General features: G+C 40.6%; 2 protein-coding genes and 1 long non-coding RNA gene across 5 annotated transcripts in view; 1 reads left to right on the top strand and 2 right to left on the bottom strand.

Moving 5' to 3' along the window:
• Positions 1–16103, bottom strand: part of STK38L (serine/threonine kinase 38 like) — an 85397-nt gene extending 69294 nt beyond the window's left edge. The window contains exons 1-2 of one of the 2 annotated variants that reach the window (XM_023256872.2): positions 15976–15994; positions 10163–10276 (exon numbers count right to left, since the gene is read on the bottom strand). In XM_023256872.2, coding sequence (XP_023112640.2) covers position 10163 — 1 coding nt within the window. In that variant the 5' untranslated portion in view covers positions 10164–10276; positions 15976–15994. Of the gene's footprint in view, positions 1–10162; positions 10277–15975 lie in introns of both variants that reach the window. The other variant, XM_023256873.2, reaches the window with a different exon arrangement.
• LOC111561451 (putative uncharacterized protein FLJ45840) lies at positions 15528–16127 on the top strand. The gene has a single exon (XM_023257752.2). The coding sequence runs from the start codon at positions 15528–15530 to the stop codon at positions 16125–16127; it is 600 nt and encodes a 199-aa protein (XP_023113520.2).
• A 1487-nt stretch (positions 16128–17614) lies between these two features.
• LOC102899618 overlaps positions 17615–18407 on the bottom strand; it is a 36507-nt gene continuing 35714 nt past the window's right edge. For both annotated transcript variants that reach the window (XR_002159604.1, XR_440736.3), the window contains one exon: positions 17615–17783. This is a non-coding gene — a long non-coding RNA (uncharacterized LOC102899618). The remainder of the gene's footprint in view (positions 17784–18407) is intronic.

The raw sequence follows: 18407 nt of genomic DNA, 5'->3' as shown, positions 1-18407 counted from the left end.
GGACAGGGAGAGAGAGACAGGGAGACACAGAACCCAAAACAGGCTCCAGGCTCTAAGCTGTCAGCACAGAGCCCAATGCGGGGCTCAAACTCATGAACTGCGAGATCATGACCTAAACCAAAGTCGAATGCTTAACCAACTGAGCTACCTAGGCGCCCCAAGAGAACTGACATTTCACAAATAAGTATATATGATACAGTTAAGGATCACTGAGTCTGATGTGATAGGACTCTGAACTGGACTAGAGCAATGGTGGAAAGGTAGAACATAAAGAATTGCTGATTTGGAATATTCTAGAGACTAAAGCTGACACAGAAGTAAACTGAGTTTTAATGGGGACTGCAACTTTTGAGACATCTGCTAGAATTCTTCGACAGCTAAAAATCACGGCATCTGATAAATGCCTGGCTAAGCCTCCCATCTCTCAAGTAAGGAAAGAAACCTTCTGGATATGAATGTGACCATGGCAAGTAATTAGCTGATTAAATGGAAGTACTGGGAAATCTGACGGCAATTTTGAAGTTTGTGATGATGACTGGGAATGGGAATGTGGGACATTAGAGGACGCAAGTTACAGACAGTTCCCAGAAAAGTAACTCTTGTCTGAGACTCTAAAGGGAAGATGCATAATATGTTTCAGGAAGCTCTCAAGAACACAACTCTAGTTAAACCAGCTTTGAGTAATATTTACTGAGTATCCACCATGGGCCAGGTGCTGTTCTTGGCAGGAGGGACACAGGTAACATAAAATCCCTGCCTTTATGGAGCTTACATTCTAGTTGGGGAGGGGATAGAAAGTGCAGGAGTTGAGAGAGGCATTAAAATTTTAAATAAGGTCATCAGGAAAGGTTCCATCGAGAAAGAAGTTTGAATGAGGTGGGAAAAAAGTGATTTCAAAACGTGGGGGAAGAGGGTACCACACAGGGAACAGTCAATGCAAAGGCCCTGAGGCAGGAGTGTGTCTGTAAGAAACAGCAAGGAGATTAGCATGGCAAGAACAGAGCGAGTGAGCAGCAGTGGTAAGAAAAAATGTTCAGAGAGGTAAGAGGTGGTGCAACACACAGGACTTGCAGACGCCATAAGGACTTTGGATTACTCCTGAATTACACGTATAAGAACCCACACTCATTGGGTCCTGTTACACTGAATGCCTATGTGAAATATCTGTGTTTTACTAGGTGTTGTGAGGAAAACACAAAGGAAGCAGAAATCATGATTATTCCCCCAGAGACAGTATCCATTTTAAGCTCTATTTAAATTAGAAATTCAAAACGAGTTTAAAAGAATAAGGAAGATGTTCTAGATCTATTCAGGACGTGATAAAGTCCCAGGTTACTCCTAGGTTTTAGAGTAAAAATTCCTAAAGTTACATCACTAAAAGTAGCCAAGAAAGAAGGGTGAGAGAGAGAGAATGAATTAAAGAAAGAGAATGAGTCAGGAAAACATGGGGGAGAAAGGTGTAACCAAACAGTATTGCCCCTATTCATCCTAGTTGTGTAGGAAAAAAGTAAAACTTGAAATGATTTGGTAGAAGAAAATAGAGCTCTGGTTTGTAGACTGGAAAGGGTATGAACGACAGAGAAAGAGGGCAGATTCTGGAAAGACTGGTTGCACAAAGAGCTCTCCAATGAACTTAGTTTTCGAAGACACGAAGAAGAGACATACACAACATGGATGCCTATGAAAGAAACGCAAGATGGTATCAGGAAGTCAAATGCCCACAATGAGCGAACTTAAGAAAACCATTAAAGGGCTGCAAAAGGGGCTTCTGAATTTCTGTCTGGAAGGGAAAATGTGCAATACGGCTGGGTAAGTTTGTTAAGGTAAATGGTGTAGTTAACATATAACAGGAAAAAAAAAAAGAAAAGAAAAACCACTTCTGTTTTGCTCTTTTAAAATATTACACTTGCACAGCACTTTACAGTTCACATATTTCTATTTTATGACATCCTTGCTGGGGAAGCACAACCCCTGTGTTATAGAGAACTCCCAGTCAGATAGATGCACACCCATCAGCCACCACTCAGGCTCTGCCTCTCTTCACAGTGGGGTGGGGAACAAAGGCCAAAAGTAGATGCCCAAGGAGGGAGCTAAAGCCCAGGACACAGAAGGCCATCAGAGAGCCACCCGCATGCCCTACAAATCTTCTGACTTGGCCAGCTGATCAGTTTGCAAATCATGGACCCATTGATGAACGCGGCCAAGTGCTCTAAGTACTCTGACAAACAAATGAAGACCAGAGAGCTGTGCTGAAACTGCCCAATCTTTCAAAATGAGGAAAGAACATGAACATTACAAAAGAACATAGATGTTACAAAACATTACAAAACACTAACTGTTGTGCTTATCATCCATCCTGAGGAAAATTCTAGAACAGATAATAAGGCAGATGGCTTTTGAACAAAGATGGGTGATCACTAAACTCAGCATGGAATCAGGAGGAACAAGTCTTGCCAAGCAACTTTATTTCTTTTGCTGGCAAATCCACAGGACAAATCATCTCTGTGACTTCAGAAAGGACTGAACAAGCCCCACTCTCCAATTCTTTTTAGGGGGAGGGAGGAAGGGAGAAAGATGAAGACAAATGGGCTGAATGTCTACAACCAATTAAGCAACAAAATTCAGAGTGCTCATAGGTAAGTTCTGCAAGACTCGCTGAGCTTAGCCAATTATATTATCTGGATATATTAACTCGATAAAGTCCTATCCTTATCAAATGTATCCTTCTCAAAATCCTTATCCCAAACTGGAATCTGGAGACAAGAGTCAAAAAGGGGACAGCAGATTCAGAACCCAAAACATTTTTAGTAGAAGGTTAACTTTAACAAAGGAAATTTAATGGAGAAAAGGTAAAGAATTATATTTGGATTTTAAAAAAAATCTAATGCTATGTATAAATTGTGACAAACTCTCATAGGCATAAAGAACTAAAAATATTTGTTGAACAAAGCTTGACATCAATTAAAAAATGTGAAATGGCCACCCCAAAATGTATGCAGTCTCAATCTCAGGCTGAGCTAATGGACATAAAAGGTCAGGAAAAAGGAAGGTGAAAATCATACTGTACCCTGTATTGGTCAGCTCATACCTGGAGAAGTTTTCAAGACTCGGCAATCAATGCCTTATAGTCAGCACACAGGGACAAAGCAAATGCCCACAGAATTTGAAAATTAAATCATCCCTCTGGGAGTAATATCAGCATGAATCAAATAGAGTGGTAGAATTTAGCTATCAACATAAGTAATTCCAAGAAAATGTGTGACTGAAAATATTTAGAAACACAAGTCCAATCAAAAGCAAACAGGGTATAGTTTCTAGGAGGCAGGATTAGAATGTGAATTAGGAAAGCTGAAACCTTGTCAATTTTGTTTACTTCTGGCGAAAGAAACCGTGTTAGCAGAACACTGTTACATTAATCTGGGGGAGAAAAAGCAGGAGTTTGACCTGCAATATTTTGCCTGCCTTTCCATCGCACTGTCGGAGGCTGAAATGCGCCGCCCACAATCAGATCAGCGCTGGGCAGGGGCATCCTTATAAAAAAAGAGGCTCCATTAGGCTCTCATGGCTTAGTGATGCTTCCCATGAAGACTGTCCTTGTGGGTGACAGTACGATGACCAAATGATGCAAGCTTCCATTCTACTCAGTTATCTTAATAGGTTAATTTAGTTGGCATTCTTGTGTTTATATCAGTCTCCTGGTCACTTGCTAAATGTAAGTAAATTTCCCTAATCCTCATTATTTCTGGACACACACACACAATTGGGATTTATAGAGCTGGAAAAGTCTACACCTTAAATATTAAATATTCTAGAAAGAGATGGACAGTGGAGTCCCGAGCTCAGAAGAAGTCTGAACAAGATGTACAGATTTGGAAGCGATCATCACAGAGTGGTCACTGAAGATATCAGAGTATGTGAGATCATCCAGATCCCACAGCATGTGGAAGGAGAAGAAAAGAACAGGGGACAGAGGGCTGGAGAACACCAGCCACTGAAGGGAATGAAATTTAGGTGTTCTGCCTTTAGCAAGGAACTAAAATATGTGGACAAAGACTAAACATCCACTTCCCAGAGATTAGAGGGAACACATACAGTTAAGAACCCAACTAGATGACCTATACAGCATCTTTCAGCTCTGAAAAATGAGTCAAAGACTTTCAACTCCACCCAGTATTCCTCACAATCCGAGAAATAACTTTTTGTCACATTACAGAAAAACTAAAATTATACCCAATTTTATTCTTTGACTTTGTTAGCCAATGGTAGGGAAATGTTTTGAAGAATTAAAGCCTCTTGTTTTCTGAAAGCAAAGCGTACTTGGTTTACCTGTAGAGGAGACTACAGGCTCCAGAAAATAGGTTCTTACCCTATTTTCCCTTCTGTGGGACCTGTTATATGAGTAGTATGAAAATGCAGTTTTACCCAACCACATTCTTTTTTTTTATTAAATTTTTTTTTTCAACGTTTATTTTTGGGACAGAGAGAGACAGAGCATGAACGGGCGAGGGGCAGAGAGAGAGGGAGACACAGAATCGGAAACAGGCTCCAGGCTCTGAGCCATCAGCCCAGAGCCCGACGCGGGGCTCGAACTCACGGACCGCGAGATGGTGACCTGGCTGAAGTCGGACGCTTAACCGACTGCGCCACCCAGGCGCCCCGCCAACCACATTCTTGCTTACTCTTCCCTTCCTGCCACCTCTGCCTGACTAGGGCTAGCCGAAATCTGTGGATTTAAATCTTAAAAGCTATACTACATTTCAGAAAAGTACCTGTAACATTCACTAATATTTAAAATCTGCTGGTTTCTGTTACCCTTTCCATTCAATTCTAAAAACAGAGGCACGGGTATATACACACATTTTGAAAATCCAGAAATATTTGATGAAAACAAACTGTCATTTTTGTCATAACAATACAGCCGGTGTATTTGCAAACATGACTACTTGCAGTTCAACTTAATCTTACAATATGGCACCTGTCCCACTAAGTGGCACCTTAGTAACTGCTGTTACAGGTATTTGACCCTTTAACTATAGGCACCTTTTCTCCACCCCCTATCCTATGCCTCCCCCAACACTCTGTAACCCTTCTTTTTCTTTTCCTGTTCTTGTCCTTAATTTCCTCTTGGTAGTGCCCATAAACTTTTATTACCACCAATGGCACTAACGCTAACACAGCTGCTAAGCCCCGACCTAGAAATACAATGGATATAATTCTTTTTTTTTTAAGTTTACTTATTTATTTTGTGTGTGTGTGTGTGTGAGAGAGAGAGAGAGAGAGCACACAAGCAGGGGAGGGGCAGAGAGAGGGAGGGACAGAGAATCCAAAGTGGGCTCCGTGCTGACAGCAGAGAGGTCAATGCGGGGCTCGAACTCATGAACCGTGAGATCATGACCTGAGCCAAAGTTAGACGCTTAACCAACTGAGCCACCCAAGTGGCCCACAATGGATATAATTCTAATGAACTTTTTGGTTGTCCTTCTAAAACAACTTCTATATTCTGTTTTAGTGACCAATCCACAGGACAGAAAGAATAAATGGCTGTAGGAAATAAACATGTAAAAAAGAAACCTGGAGTGCTTCCTAACTCCCGCTGTCTGACACAGACTATGTTTGCATAGTTTGGAATCGTGATTTGCAGGGGCAGGTTTCTGAATGACCAGAAAAGGTGGGAGAGGGGCACACTAGACTCCATGCTTCACACCAGTTGAAGTTTAGAGTCATGCTAAGTTACTAAAATATAGTAAGGGTCAGAGTAGAGAAGATGGAAAAAAAAAAATCAAGTCTAAAACCAGAACAAAAGGACTTTAGCACTAGGTATTACAGTTCTGGGAAAATTTCACGGGTTCCATAAAACTTTATGGGAAAGGTAAATAATTAGGTTCCTACCACAATCTGCTCCCTTGAGTCCAGTACTCTTGAAGCTACCCTTTGATGCTGCAGTTCTCTTTATATGACACCCCCAGTGGCTCTAGGCATTCATCAGAGAAAAGGTCTTCAGTGCACGGCTTCCTCCCTTTATCTCTCTGGCTATTGTTAGCAATTGTTTCTGTTTAATTTCACAAAATGGAAGGAGAGAGACAATTTATCACCAATTTAGCACCGCCAGTATACCTGCAGGCTAGGAATGGGAAGCAGAGCAGACAGATGCCTTCCACTAGGCTTAAGAGGCAACAGAAATACTTCCTTACAAAAGCTCAGTGTGCAGGGGCTGGGCAAAATAAATATTAAAAAAAAAAAAAAAACATGGCAAATAAAAAGCTATTTTATTAAGACAAGTCCATTTATCCTATCCATCTTCACGTCCCGACACTAAAATAACCCAGGTTTTTGTGGCTCTCTAAACAGTCTCTTAGATCTCTATGCTATCATGTCCTCCTGCTGCTTGCTGGCCTGAAAAACTCCTACTCAGCCTTCGAGTTTAAGCTCACACATTACCACCTCCCTGGAAGGTTGCTTTGATTCTCCCAAATAGGTGCTCCTTTCCCTTAGATGCTCCTCCTACTGCTCCCTCATCACAGCAGCTATGTGCTATTGCAATTATTTCTATACCTGGGAGTGTGGCTCTCTAGCTGCCTGCCTGCTGTCTGAGGGAGCACCATGTCTTTCTATTACTGTGTCTCCTGGTACGTGACATGACATGTACCCCCACAGGTAATTCACAGCAAAAGAACTCCCTAGGTCTCAAGTTGGAGGGGCAACACCCATCCATCCAATTCTCCCTTTTCCAAACCCACCTCGTTTAGAACTTCATTATCTATCTCTGGGGCACCTGGGTGGCTCAGTCGGTTAAGTGTCCAACTCTTGATTTAAGCTCAGGTCAGGATCTCACAGTTCATGGGATTGAGCCCTGTGTCAGGCTCTGTGCTGACAGCTCAGAGTCTGCTTGGAATTCTCTCTCTCCCTCTCTCTCTGCCCCTCCCCTGTTCATGCTGTCTCTCTCTCTCAAAGTAAATAAATAAACTTTAAAAAAAAAAAAAGGACTTTACCATCTATCTCCTAGTCTCTTCAAAACAAAAACACAAATTAAAAAAATACATATGCATGCCTACATTCATTTCAGTACTATTTATGATAGCCAAGAAATGGAAGCAACCTAAGTGTCCATCAACAGATGAATGGATAATGAAGATGTCATATATTTATACAATGGAATATTACTCAGCCATAAAAAAGGATGAGATCAGGCCATTTGTGACATGGATGTACCTAGAGGGCATTATGCTAAGTGAAATAGGTCAGATTTAGGAAGAGAAATACTATAAAATTTCATTCACATGTGGAATCTAAAAAACAAAACAAATGAATAAACAAAAAGCAGAATCGGGCTTATAAATACAGAGAAGAAACTGATGGTTGCCAGAGAGGGGGAGGGAGTTGGGCAAAACGGGTAAAGAGGAGTAGAAGGTACAGGCTTCCAGTTATGGAATGAATAAGTCATGAGGATGAAACACACAGCATGGGGAATAGAGACACCGTAATAGCGTCGTATGGTGACAGATGGTAGCTACACTTGTGGCAAGCATAACATATAGGGAACTTGAATCACCATGCCGTACACCTGAAACTAATGTGACACTCACTGTGCGTCAACTACACTCAAATCAAAAAACATTAAATTAATAAAAATAGGTTAATCTCATCATTGGTCCCTCATTTCTGGTCCCTCTTCCCTTGAATCCATTCCAAATACACTATTGCCACTATAATGTTACTAAAGTGTGGCTTTAATTAAATGTACCAGGTTGAGCAGTTGATGATGCAGAGAATAAAAAGCTGAAAAACACCTGTTCTCTAAGCTCCGTGGGCTCAAATCCAACAAGGCAGAGAGAGAAGTAAATAATTAACATACAATTTATCAGCTGTTATAGAGATATATCCAACTCACGCTAATCCCTCTACCTGGCCTGTCCTTCACTCTTAAAACAGCCAATTCGTATTTCACTTTACACAGGAAGACTTCCTAATCTCTGCAGCCAGAAGCCATCCCTCCTTCCTCTGCTCCCACAGTGCCCTGTCACTCACTTATCACTTTCTGTTTGAATTACAGTTATCTGTACCCACACATTATGTCTCTTACTGGATTGAACCTTTCTAAGTGGAAGTGCAACACATTTTACTCGTCTCTATTTCGCCATGGTACCTAACACAGGGCCCTGCAAATAGCTGACAAATGTTGAATTATGATGATTAACTTCACTAAAACATTATGAGTCTGCGATTCCTTTAGGATTTGCCAATATTAAGAACATCGGTGGGTCAAATATATGCAATTCAGGACTGACATTTTTCCACTCTAGCCACAAAAATAGAAAAAGTCTATTCTGTTTGGCTAGATAATAGTGGACATATGGAAAATATCCTCAACCAGATTTGAAAGATGTGTCCAAATGAAATGTATCTCTTGTAAAAACACAACAAAAGGCAATTCCCTAGTACTATAAACCAGGCCACCAGCCTCTGCTGACAAATACAAAAAAAAAAAAAAAAACTATGAAGGGCAAACGATGCGGTGTGTCCACACTGGGGCCAACTCAATGGGCAGATGCTTCACTAAGGAAAAAAATCCACACTTTAGTCCAAATCAAATTTAATAAAATGAGATACTGGCACAAGATAAAATTTCAAAGATGGATCATTGAATAAGCTCTCTGATCTTTCAAAGAAGTTGAGTATATGTAGCTTATCCATTCTTTAAAGTTTACATACGATTTCCTACAATAGTGACACTATAAGACACCTCCTCAAGCCCTGGTTAGGACCTCCATTGAAATTTTGTCTGTACTCCCTCTACCCCATTCCTTCACCAAGATTATTTTAGTCAAATGCAACCATTGTATGCAGCATGAGGTAGGCAGAAACTTGACCATCCTTCACCTGAATCACAAGAATGGAGGACGTTTAACATTTCATGATTTAAAATGCAGAACTAAAATTCCAACTTCTCAGTTTTGACCAGAAAGGAAGCTCAAATCTCAAAACCTTAATACCCTTTAAGAAAATGCCATGCTGTAATGATAGTTATTTGCTCTTAATTTGCTTGAATGAAGTCAGAACATTTGATTATGTCATTTATTTCAGCATTAAAATTGCTGAGGACAGGGGTGCCTGGGTGGCTCAGTCAGTTGAGCGGCCAACTTCGGCTCAGGTCGTGATCTCGCAGTCCGTGAGTTCAAGCCCCACATCAGGCTCTGTGCTGACAGCTCAGAGCCTGCAGCCTGTTTCAGATTCTGTGTCTCCCTCTCTCTGGCCCTCCCCCATTCATGCTCTGTCTCTCTCTGTCTCAAAAATAAATAAACATTAAAAAAAATTTTTTTTAAATAAAAAAATTAAAAAAAAAATTGCTGAGGACAAGAACTGCATCTCAACCAATTGTGCATGGTCCTTAGGAAACTGCCTGCAGCACCTTTTAATCTAAAGACCTGAGTTAAAGTTTGCCAGGAGGATTAAGTAAGAAAAAGTGGGGGGGGGGGGGATGCTTTAAGAAACTCTAAAGCACAATACAAATATAATGTGCGACAAGCATTATTCTTACAATAAGCTCCCTCCAAGAGCAAGTCCCTTCTACAGGAAATCTGAATACAGCTGATGTATTTCTGTAAACTCTTCCCAAAAGAATTTGTGTGACATGCAAAACTGTAAATAACTACTTAAAAAGGGAGGAAGTGAAGGGAAGAAAGAAAACTCAGGTGGGACTAGAAGAAGGAAGTAAATTAAACGGCAGGGGAGAAGCTTATTAGATAAAATAAAGCAATACAGGAGAAAAGTAAACTGGAACTTAGAGATCAATTTCTAACTCTATCACTTACTATCTACCCACATGAATCTGGTCACTTCACCTCCATAGACTCCAGTTTCCTCACGTGTAAGCAGAAATAATAACTCATAGGGTTGCTGCAGGGATTAAATGAGATAATATTTACATAAAATACTTAGCATTATGTCTTGTACATAGTAAGTGATAAGTGACTTACTGTTGATAAAATTATTATTAGACCCGTATACTGATTGGTGACATTCAGGAAGAGAAAAGAGCCAAGAATACGTCAGAAGGGAAGATGATATACAGAGAGCTCGGTCTATAAATTCTTGCTGGGAGACAAAGTTTGAGAAACATACATTACACAAAGCATTTTTCATATTAAATGTACAAATTACATACTGTGTCTCCAGGATTGCTGAAGAGTCTAGAGAACTGTAGCCAAAATCTCGAAGTCATAAAAGTAGAATAGCAGTGACTGTATGGAGGGAGAGCAGGACAGACCCCACCCCGCCGCTAAAAAAAATAAATAAAAATAAATAAAAATAAAAAAGTGCTTACTGATGTGTACAGAAGCCTGCTTCCAAACTTTCAATTTTTTTAACTTTTCCTAGACAGAATGAAACTTAGGTTCCATAGCAAACGTACACCAACTCTACTGGCCAAAATTAGATGGTATTAACAACAGTGCACAGTCATTTAGGCTTCCATTATTTGCTCTTTAGTCTGGGGAAGTTGTATTTGTGATGGATTTTAGGTGTTAAGTATTTTTAACTCCATCATACTCAGTAATTGCAAAAACAGTGAAAATGTTTCAAAATTAGGAATCAGATTTAGAGACAGCAAATCATTGTAAAAAGTAAGAAAACAGTGGATGCTACCTGTGTAATGGGATCAGACTTATTGGCTGTAATATGTGAAAAGTCTATACCCATGGAATCAATAAGAATCAGCAGAAGACAAGGAAAACAAGAAACCCTGCATGGGGTGGCCAGAGAATCAACATCACTTTGGGTTGTCAACTGGTCTAGTGTTAATTCAGGAGAAGGCAAGGAGTTGAACAATTTAAAAGCTAAGCATAGTAAAAGTACTATCATAAAACTGCTAAAGTTTGAGGCCTTTTTCAATTTACACAGTGTGAATGGTCAGCTCACTATATGACCTGTCACTGCTAACCTCTTCCCTAAGGCCTGTGCAGATCATCTAAGAGAAAGGCTGCCTGTCTCAGTAAATTTTCAATGTAGACAAAACTAGTCTATTAGGGGAAAAGACGGCCAAAAAATTCTACCAGCAAGGAGGTGAGAGTATAGCTGGTTTCCCTTTGAGGGACCAACTCACAGTCCTTTTTACTAAAAATAACCTTTCAAAACCAAACCTGTACTTAGAGAAACTTTTAACTTTTTTTGGGGGGGGGGGGGGGCAACAAAGCATAGTTGTCTTATAAGTATCTGCATGAAATTATGGGCTGAAGATCCTAAAAATGTCAATCAGGCAGTGATAAATGGAAATAATATTTCATCACTATTAATTTAAGCTATGTATATATATGTACGTACATATGTGTGTGTATATATATATTTGTTTTGTCTAATTGTAATAATAAAAGTATATGAGCTTTAAATCTTGGCTTTAGGGGGCGCCTGGGTGACTCAGTCGGTTAAGTGGCCGATTTCGGCTCAGGTCATGATCTCGCGGTCCGTGAGTTCAAGCCCCGCGTCGGGCTCTGTGCTGACAGCTCAGAGCCTGGAGCCCGTTTCAGATTCTGTGTCTCTCTCTCTCTGACCCTCCCCCATTCATGCTCTGTCTCTCTCTGTCTCAAAAATAAAATAAAACATTAAAAAAAAAAATCTTGGCTTTAGTTCTGCTACTTCTGTTAGGTTTTAAGCTCACCAAACCATGAATTATCCTACTGTGGAGGTTTTCTACAATCTACCCAAATCAAACAAGGAGAGAACACTTACTATACTCAATCACAGAAAATGTGCCTCTGGAACTCTATTAGGAATTTGGTCAATCAGGACACAGACAAAGGAGCTGAAGTGTCTGCATTTCGATAGACAGTACCCCTACCACTGCCAAGATATACTTTTTATCCTAACTTTTAAACCCAGTTGAGTTTACTGTGATCCCAATACTTAGATAACCAATAACAAATGTGAACTATTCTTGCAACTTCATTAATAAAATCATTTGGACTATTCATTCAACAAAGAAGCATTTCTTGAGTAGGCCTATACTAGGCACAATGCATTTGTGTGGCACCTTTTATTTTACAATCCCAAAGAGCTTTCAAAGTTGCCCTAACATAAAGTATCATTGATTGAACATCTCTCATTTTATTTTATTTTTTCAATTTCTTTTAATGTTTATTTATTTTTGAGAGAGACCGAGACAGAATGCGAGTGGGTTAGGGGCAGAGAGAGAGGGAGACACAGAATCCGAAGCAGGTTCCAGGCTCTGAGCTGTCAGCACAGAGCCCGACGTGGGCTCGAACCCACGAGCTGTGAGATCATGGCCTGAGCCGAAGTTGGATGCTTAACCGACTGAGCCACCCAGGCGCCCCGAACATCTCTCATTTTATACATGTACAACACTCTATTCAAAACCGTGATTCATGGGGCACCTGGCTTGCTCAGTCGGTAAAGCGTGTAATTCTTATCTCGGGGTTGAGTTGGAGCCCTGCATTTTGCATAAAGATCACCTAAAAGTAAAATCTTAAAAACAAAACAAAACAAAACAAAACAAACAAACAAAAAACCTGATTCAGGAATAATAAATTGAGCTGTTGGTGGAAATAAAAACTCAAGGGGCTGAGACAATCAATCATTAACTAAATTCCAACTTCCCAATTCAATCCAAAATTACCCAGTGCCAAGTGATTTTTTAAAATTACAAGCCAAAATATACAATGATTCAAACATTCCATTAGGGAAAGGAGTTAATATAGTTACAATTTCCCATTCCTAAATCCTTATGGGTATGCTACTAGGTAATAAGTCAAATTTATCAAAAGTCCCACTCAGTGGTTATATTTAATTTGCATACATTTGAGTAACTTCTTGAAATGGATTACCTAACTTTCCAAAAATAACTTATTTACCTGGGTTTTCTTTATTTTGAAGCTTTCTAGGTCTTTCTAGAAAATTGAGCCCTAAATTTATGTGTCAGTGAAATGCATTTGCCAAAATCAATTTTTTGAAACAGACCTGAGAAAGACCATCAAGAATGGAAGAGAAAATAAGGATAGTGAGTAAGCACAGGGACAGGTATAAACCAGAATTCTTGGCTTGGAACCCTTGTTCTATGATTTTCTAGTTAGCTGGTCTTGGTAACTCAGTTACTCTGTCTGCAAAATGGAAATAATAAAAAATACCTACTCCCTATGGTTGTTACAGGGATTAAACCCAGGTAAATTAGTACATATAAGGGTTTAGCAGCAATCAGCATTATATAATGTGTTTACTTATTATGATTATCATGACTAAATCATCCAAATCATTTACACAAATGCTGGTCCCTCCTCAAAACCTTCCTTATCTGATCTAGTAGAATTTAATCCCTCCCTCCTAGGCTTCTCCACAAAATGCATCATGTATCAGTTATTTGGGTAAATTTCCCTCCCAATGTAGATTACTTACATCTCTTTGAAGATAGAGACTACAGCTCATCTGAGTGCACCAGACAGCGAATATTGTTCATGGCTGTCTTTCTTCTCCCTCTCTCTAAATGTTCTTAACAATCAAACCCTGTCAATTACCAAACTTTTACCTGGAGACAGGAGCTTTATGTAACCCAATGCACTTATGTACTGGTCTTACCTTGCTAAATATTCTGTTGAGACTTAAATAAAATTTTGCAGGGAGAGGGAAGAAAGAAGGACTCATTTAATACACTTAAATTGCTAAGAATATCTTTGTAAACTAATATATTTTTTTAAAAATTTCTTATGCCTTAAAAGCTTACTTGCATTATTTCATTCAAAAAAGCCCACGGTACTTTTAATATAAAAATACAGTAGCATAATTTCTGCATATGTCAAGTCTAACCTAATCATAACTTGCCCATCTGCTGATTTTAATGTAATCCTGGGGATGCTAGAAGACAATATGCTTGCTTGATTCACCCTACACTATTTATGTAAAATAAAATAATTTTAACATTACATTGAGATGCAAATCTTTCTGGCTTTGATATGTGCTCTCTTTTTCCTCCTAAAAAAAAATGCCACACACACACACACACACACACACAAAACAAGCCTCCAACTTATTCCGGATCACTGGAAAGCATTTTCCATAGTATTATCCAACTTCGCTTACACAATGACGTTGCCATTACTTCGAGAGAACTTTTCTGAAAACAAATGGCTGATTTGAGTGCATTGCTTTGTTGCCATTTTCTACAAATTCTTTGTTTTTATAGTGTCCTACCTTTTGAAATAAATTTTTCAGCATAAAAACTTCTGAGGATACCTATTCATTTTCACAAATATTCCTAGTCTCTATTCTTTGACTCATTTTAAAATAAACTAAAAAAAACCAGAAGGCTAAAAAAGAATTGCACCCATTTAAGGTGGCTTTTCTAAGTTTAATTTTTTTTTCATTCCTCAATAGCAGGTCCTTTCAAAGGAGTACAAAAACTACATCCAATTTATTTCTCATCCTAAACACATTCCAGCCAAATGGGAAACGTTATCAGTCATCTTAACCAGGAGAAAAATACAAAGCTAAGCCAGATCAAACCAAATTTTCTTTTTTTTACTTTTGAGATCAAGATTTTTCACATAAAAGTGCTTTGATAAACCTATGCAATGAACAAATGTAATCACAATTTAACATCATATTTTGGACTAATTTCTCTTCCTCAAATAGTCATAATAGTGGCTAATTCACATATAATACCTCTCAGCTACCGGGTAGAGTATAGTAAACTTAATTGTTTTATATATCCTGAGGCATACAAAGAAAGGTCAATCAAATACAAAGAGGTTCCCAGTATGTTATATACACATGTGACTGAGACAAAAAAAATCTACCCTAAGAAAAAACTGGACTTAATAATAGATCCTGCCTTAAAGTAGGGAGACCTGAGAAGTTGAAGCCCCCATCCCATTCCCACCCCCTAAAAGACAAGGTCTCCCTACCACCTTACAACCAGGAGGCATAAATTAAAACACTTAAGAGTTGTTTCCTCAGACTTTAGCAGTAAGAAAGCTAATACTCAGGCCTTTTCCGAGCAGTTGACTTCTATCAGAACTTATCACAAGTTATGTGAAACAGACAAGAGCATTGGTTCTGCATTTTACCAAGTGAGAACGGCATCGCAGTTTTTGGACAAGCCACCACTTCCAGCACCCAGCTCTTCCCGCCCCTCCTCCCCCCATTTCTTTTTATATCTTTCCTCCAAACTTGCAACCCGAAAAGTGATGCCACAAAGCAAAAGCCGCATCAGTAAACGGGAGGCCACCGGTTTTGAAAATAAAGTTTGTTCTTTTGCTGTCAACCTGATAACTTTTTAAAGACGAAACGTCTACTCAATCGGGTACAACCTATCCTATTCCCATACCAAGCAACCACTCGTTTGTCCCCGACAGTAAAGAGGAAAAAAGGGAATGGGAGCAAATGATGTTTAAAAGAAGGGTCTACGGTGCCAGGGGTAGGGACAGATTTTGAGACCGGTGTTGAACACTCCGTGTTTCTGGGAGCTGGGCGGCTTTACTGTGTCGATCCGAGAAATGTTTAGCAATCTGACGCATCAGTTTTTAGGAATGGTACACAAGCAGCCCCCACAATTTGAGCCATGCCTAGAATACCTCTTCTCGGTGACACGGGCTGGAGGGCATGGGACGGGCGAGCCCGGGGTACCAGGAAAGGTTCCGCGACATTTGTTATTGTTTATGAAGCCCAGGCAGGGACCGGGATCGGGGAGCTCGGGGGCCGAGGAGTGGAAGAGCAGAGAAGCACAAAGATTCCTCTTCGGGCACAGGGCTACCCTCCGGACACACGGGGCTAGTATCACCTCGGGGAGCAAGAGGGCGGGCCAAGGCCGTCGCTGGGGCTTCACTGGAGACACTGCCAGCCCCGACATTAGCCGAGTCGTCCCTGGACACCCAAAGACACATAATATCTCCTCCTGCCCCTACTCGCAGAGTTGGGGCCGGCGCTGCGAGGGGGGGCCCCAAGCGCGGCCGCCGCGCGCCGCATCCGCGTACTCACCTGCCTCCGGTCGCGCCCGCGGCCGGCTCAGCCTCCGCACGGACCGCAGCCGGCCCGGGGCCCGTCCGCTCCCTTTTGCCCGCTCCGCCCTCGCCCCGCCCCCGGGAGGTGGAACCCGCGGCCGCGCCGGAATCTCGGGGCGGCCTTCCTGAACTCTCGCGAGCCCTCCCTCTTCGGCTTCTCGGTGGCTAGGCCGGTCCGACTCGGCCCTGACGTCATACGCGCCATAGCCGGAAGTAGCCTTCTGTCGTCAACGCCCGCTCCTCTGCCCCACCCACTTACGCCTGGTGAATTCCTGATGGTCGTAGAGGAGTTGTCTGGACTGTCACTACTAACCTCAGTAATCAACCTTACCTCACTTCCCTCTAATCTACTCAAAACTGGTTCAGGCCTCTTATGAGAGTGCCCAATGTGTTGCCACATTAGTCACTTGTCCTAAATGACAGAGTTTTTCTCACTATTTCCCAGTGTAATGCAAAGAATGTTGGAAATGGAAAGGGGTTTAGAGATAATTCCCACGAATCCACGCAATTTGCAGATTAAGAAAAGGTGATAATTAACAAAGATGGATTGGCTGACCAAGTTGCTTTAGCCACTAGCTGTGGGATCTAGAAGTAACCCGGGTTCCTTGACCCTTTTCCATCTCACCGTGACTCCACTGCAAAGACTTGAAAGGGATTTAAATTTGGAAACGCCACAAAAAACTGGGAGGCATACACGAAAAACTTGCTTAGGTTATCTTGGAAAATCTAAAATATCTGACAGTACTGGGCTCCTTTATGTAGGATCGGTGAACCAGGAGGAAAACCCCTGCATCATGACTCAAAAGAGATGACTTTGTGAAGATGATGCATTTGTCTTTGGGGAGAAAAGTTGCTGGGCAAACCAAATAAGAGAATCGTTCCCAATTATTGTTAACAAATTCATCTTTGATCTGCATATTGGAGGTGTTATCAAATACCCCTGGCTTTTAGAGACTACTAAGGCAATATATGAAGCTGGTACTGTGCTTGCAGAAAACATAATTATCTTTAACTTCACCAAGAGCAAGTGATAGATGCAAAAGACTTAGGGAAGCCTCACGACATCACTTCTCTCTTTTTTTGCACTCGGTGCTTTTCTCATACATTGCTTGGTAACAGAAAAAGCACTATTGTGGTAATTAGTGTATTCTTGAGGAAATCATTTCCACCTTTATCATATGGTCCATTTGAGGCTCAAATGACAATTGCCATGTACAAGTATAAGGAAGTTTTATTGTGATCAAACATGCTTGACAGAGGCCTATACACCTCTTTCCTTCCACCACACTCGTACATACATTAATTCAAATGAGTAGAATGGAGAACAGTTTGTGGAATGTTCTAGAGCAATTTTATACTTTCCAGTATGCCATTTTTTTCATACCACTAGAGTAATATGGACTAGTCTAGGGTATCAGAAGAGGATAATATGGAGACTAAAGCTTTAACCTCCAGTTTTTAAACTGATGCTATTCTAAACAAACTCCTGCAAGAAGTTGTTGAAGGTGCCTGAACTAAAATAAATTAAAGCCATGTGCCCTTCTGGAAGCTTGGTGAAATCTATGGATCTTTTTCAGAATATTGTCCTTAAATGCGTAAAATAAACCATCTAGGGCTACAAAGGAAATTGATTTTATTAACACGCAGTTATTGAAACACTAAAAAGTGAATTTGTGATACAGTTATGTGGTAGGCAGCTTCTAAGATGACTCCCAATAATCTTCATTTCCAGTATTCTTGTCTTGTGCAACCCCTCCTCTTGAGTGTGGACCTGGTGACTCGGTTCTGAAAAAGAAAATACATCAAAACTGACGTAATGTCACTTCTCATGATAAAGTTATAAAAAGAATCTGGCTTTCATCTTGCTATCACCTCTTGCTCTCTCCCTTGCTCACTCTGGTGGAAACCAGCTTGCCACACAGAGACCTACCTTATGGAGAGGCTCACTTGGCAGGGAACTGAGAAAGGTCTCCAGTCAGCAGCCACCAAAGGATTGAGGCACTCAGTCCAACAGCCTGCAAAGAACTGCCAACAACCTGAGATGACCGCAGCCCTAGCTGACACCTTGACTGCAGCCTGGGAAAGGACCCTGAGCCACAGACCAAGCTAAATCAGGCCAGATTCCTGGCTCACAGAGGCAGTGAAATTATAAATATTTGTTTTGTAAGCCACTGATTTAGGGGGTAACTTATTCCACAGCCATTGATAACAGTTACATATTTGTGTCTTTACTAATGCATTAAATAACAAGATCAAGACCTACAGTAATTTTGCAGTAATGATGCACACTATTTAAACAACATTTTAGACATCTGCAACAACTTCAACGTGGTAGAAAATATGTGTGATTTCTCTTGGGGTGAAGTCACAGGTTGCTAATGCTACTGTGGTTTGCTGACTGCTTTCATA

The sequence above is a fragment of the Felis catus genome, chromosome B4 (genome assembly GCF_018350175.1).
Source record: "Felis catus isolate Fca126 chromosome B4, F.catus_Fca126_mat1.0, whole genome shotgun sequence".
NCBI lineage: Eukaryota > Metazoa > Chordata > Mammalia > Carnivora > Felidae > Felis > Felis catus.
Note: the sequence above shows the minus strand (reverse complement) of the source record. Positions and strands in the feature narration are given on the sequence as shown.

What these genes read in the sequence shown, in the direction of transcription:
- LOC111561451 (XM_023257752.2), top strand. Translation starts at nt 15,528, where the DNA reads ATGGTACACAAGCAGCCCCCACAATTTGAGCCATGCCTAGAATACCTC.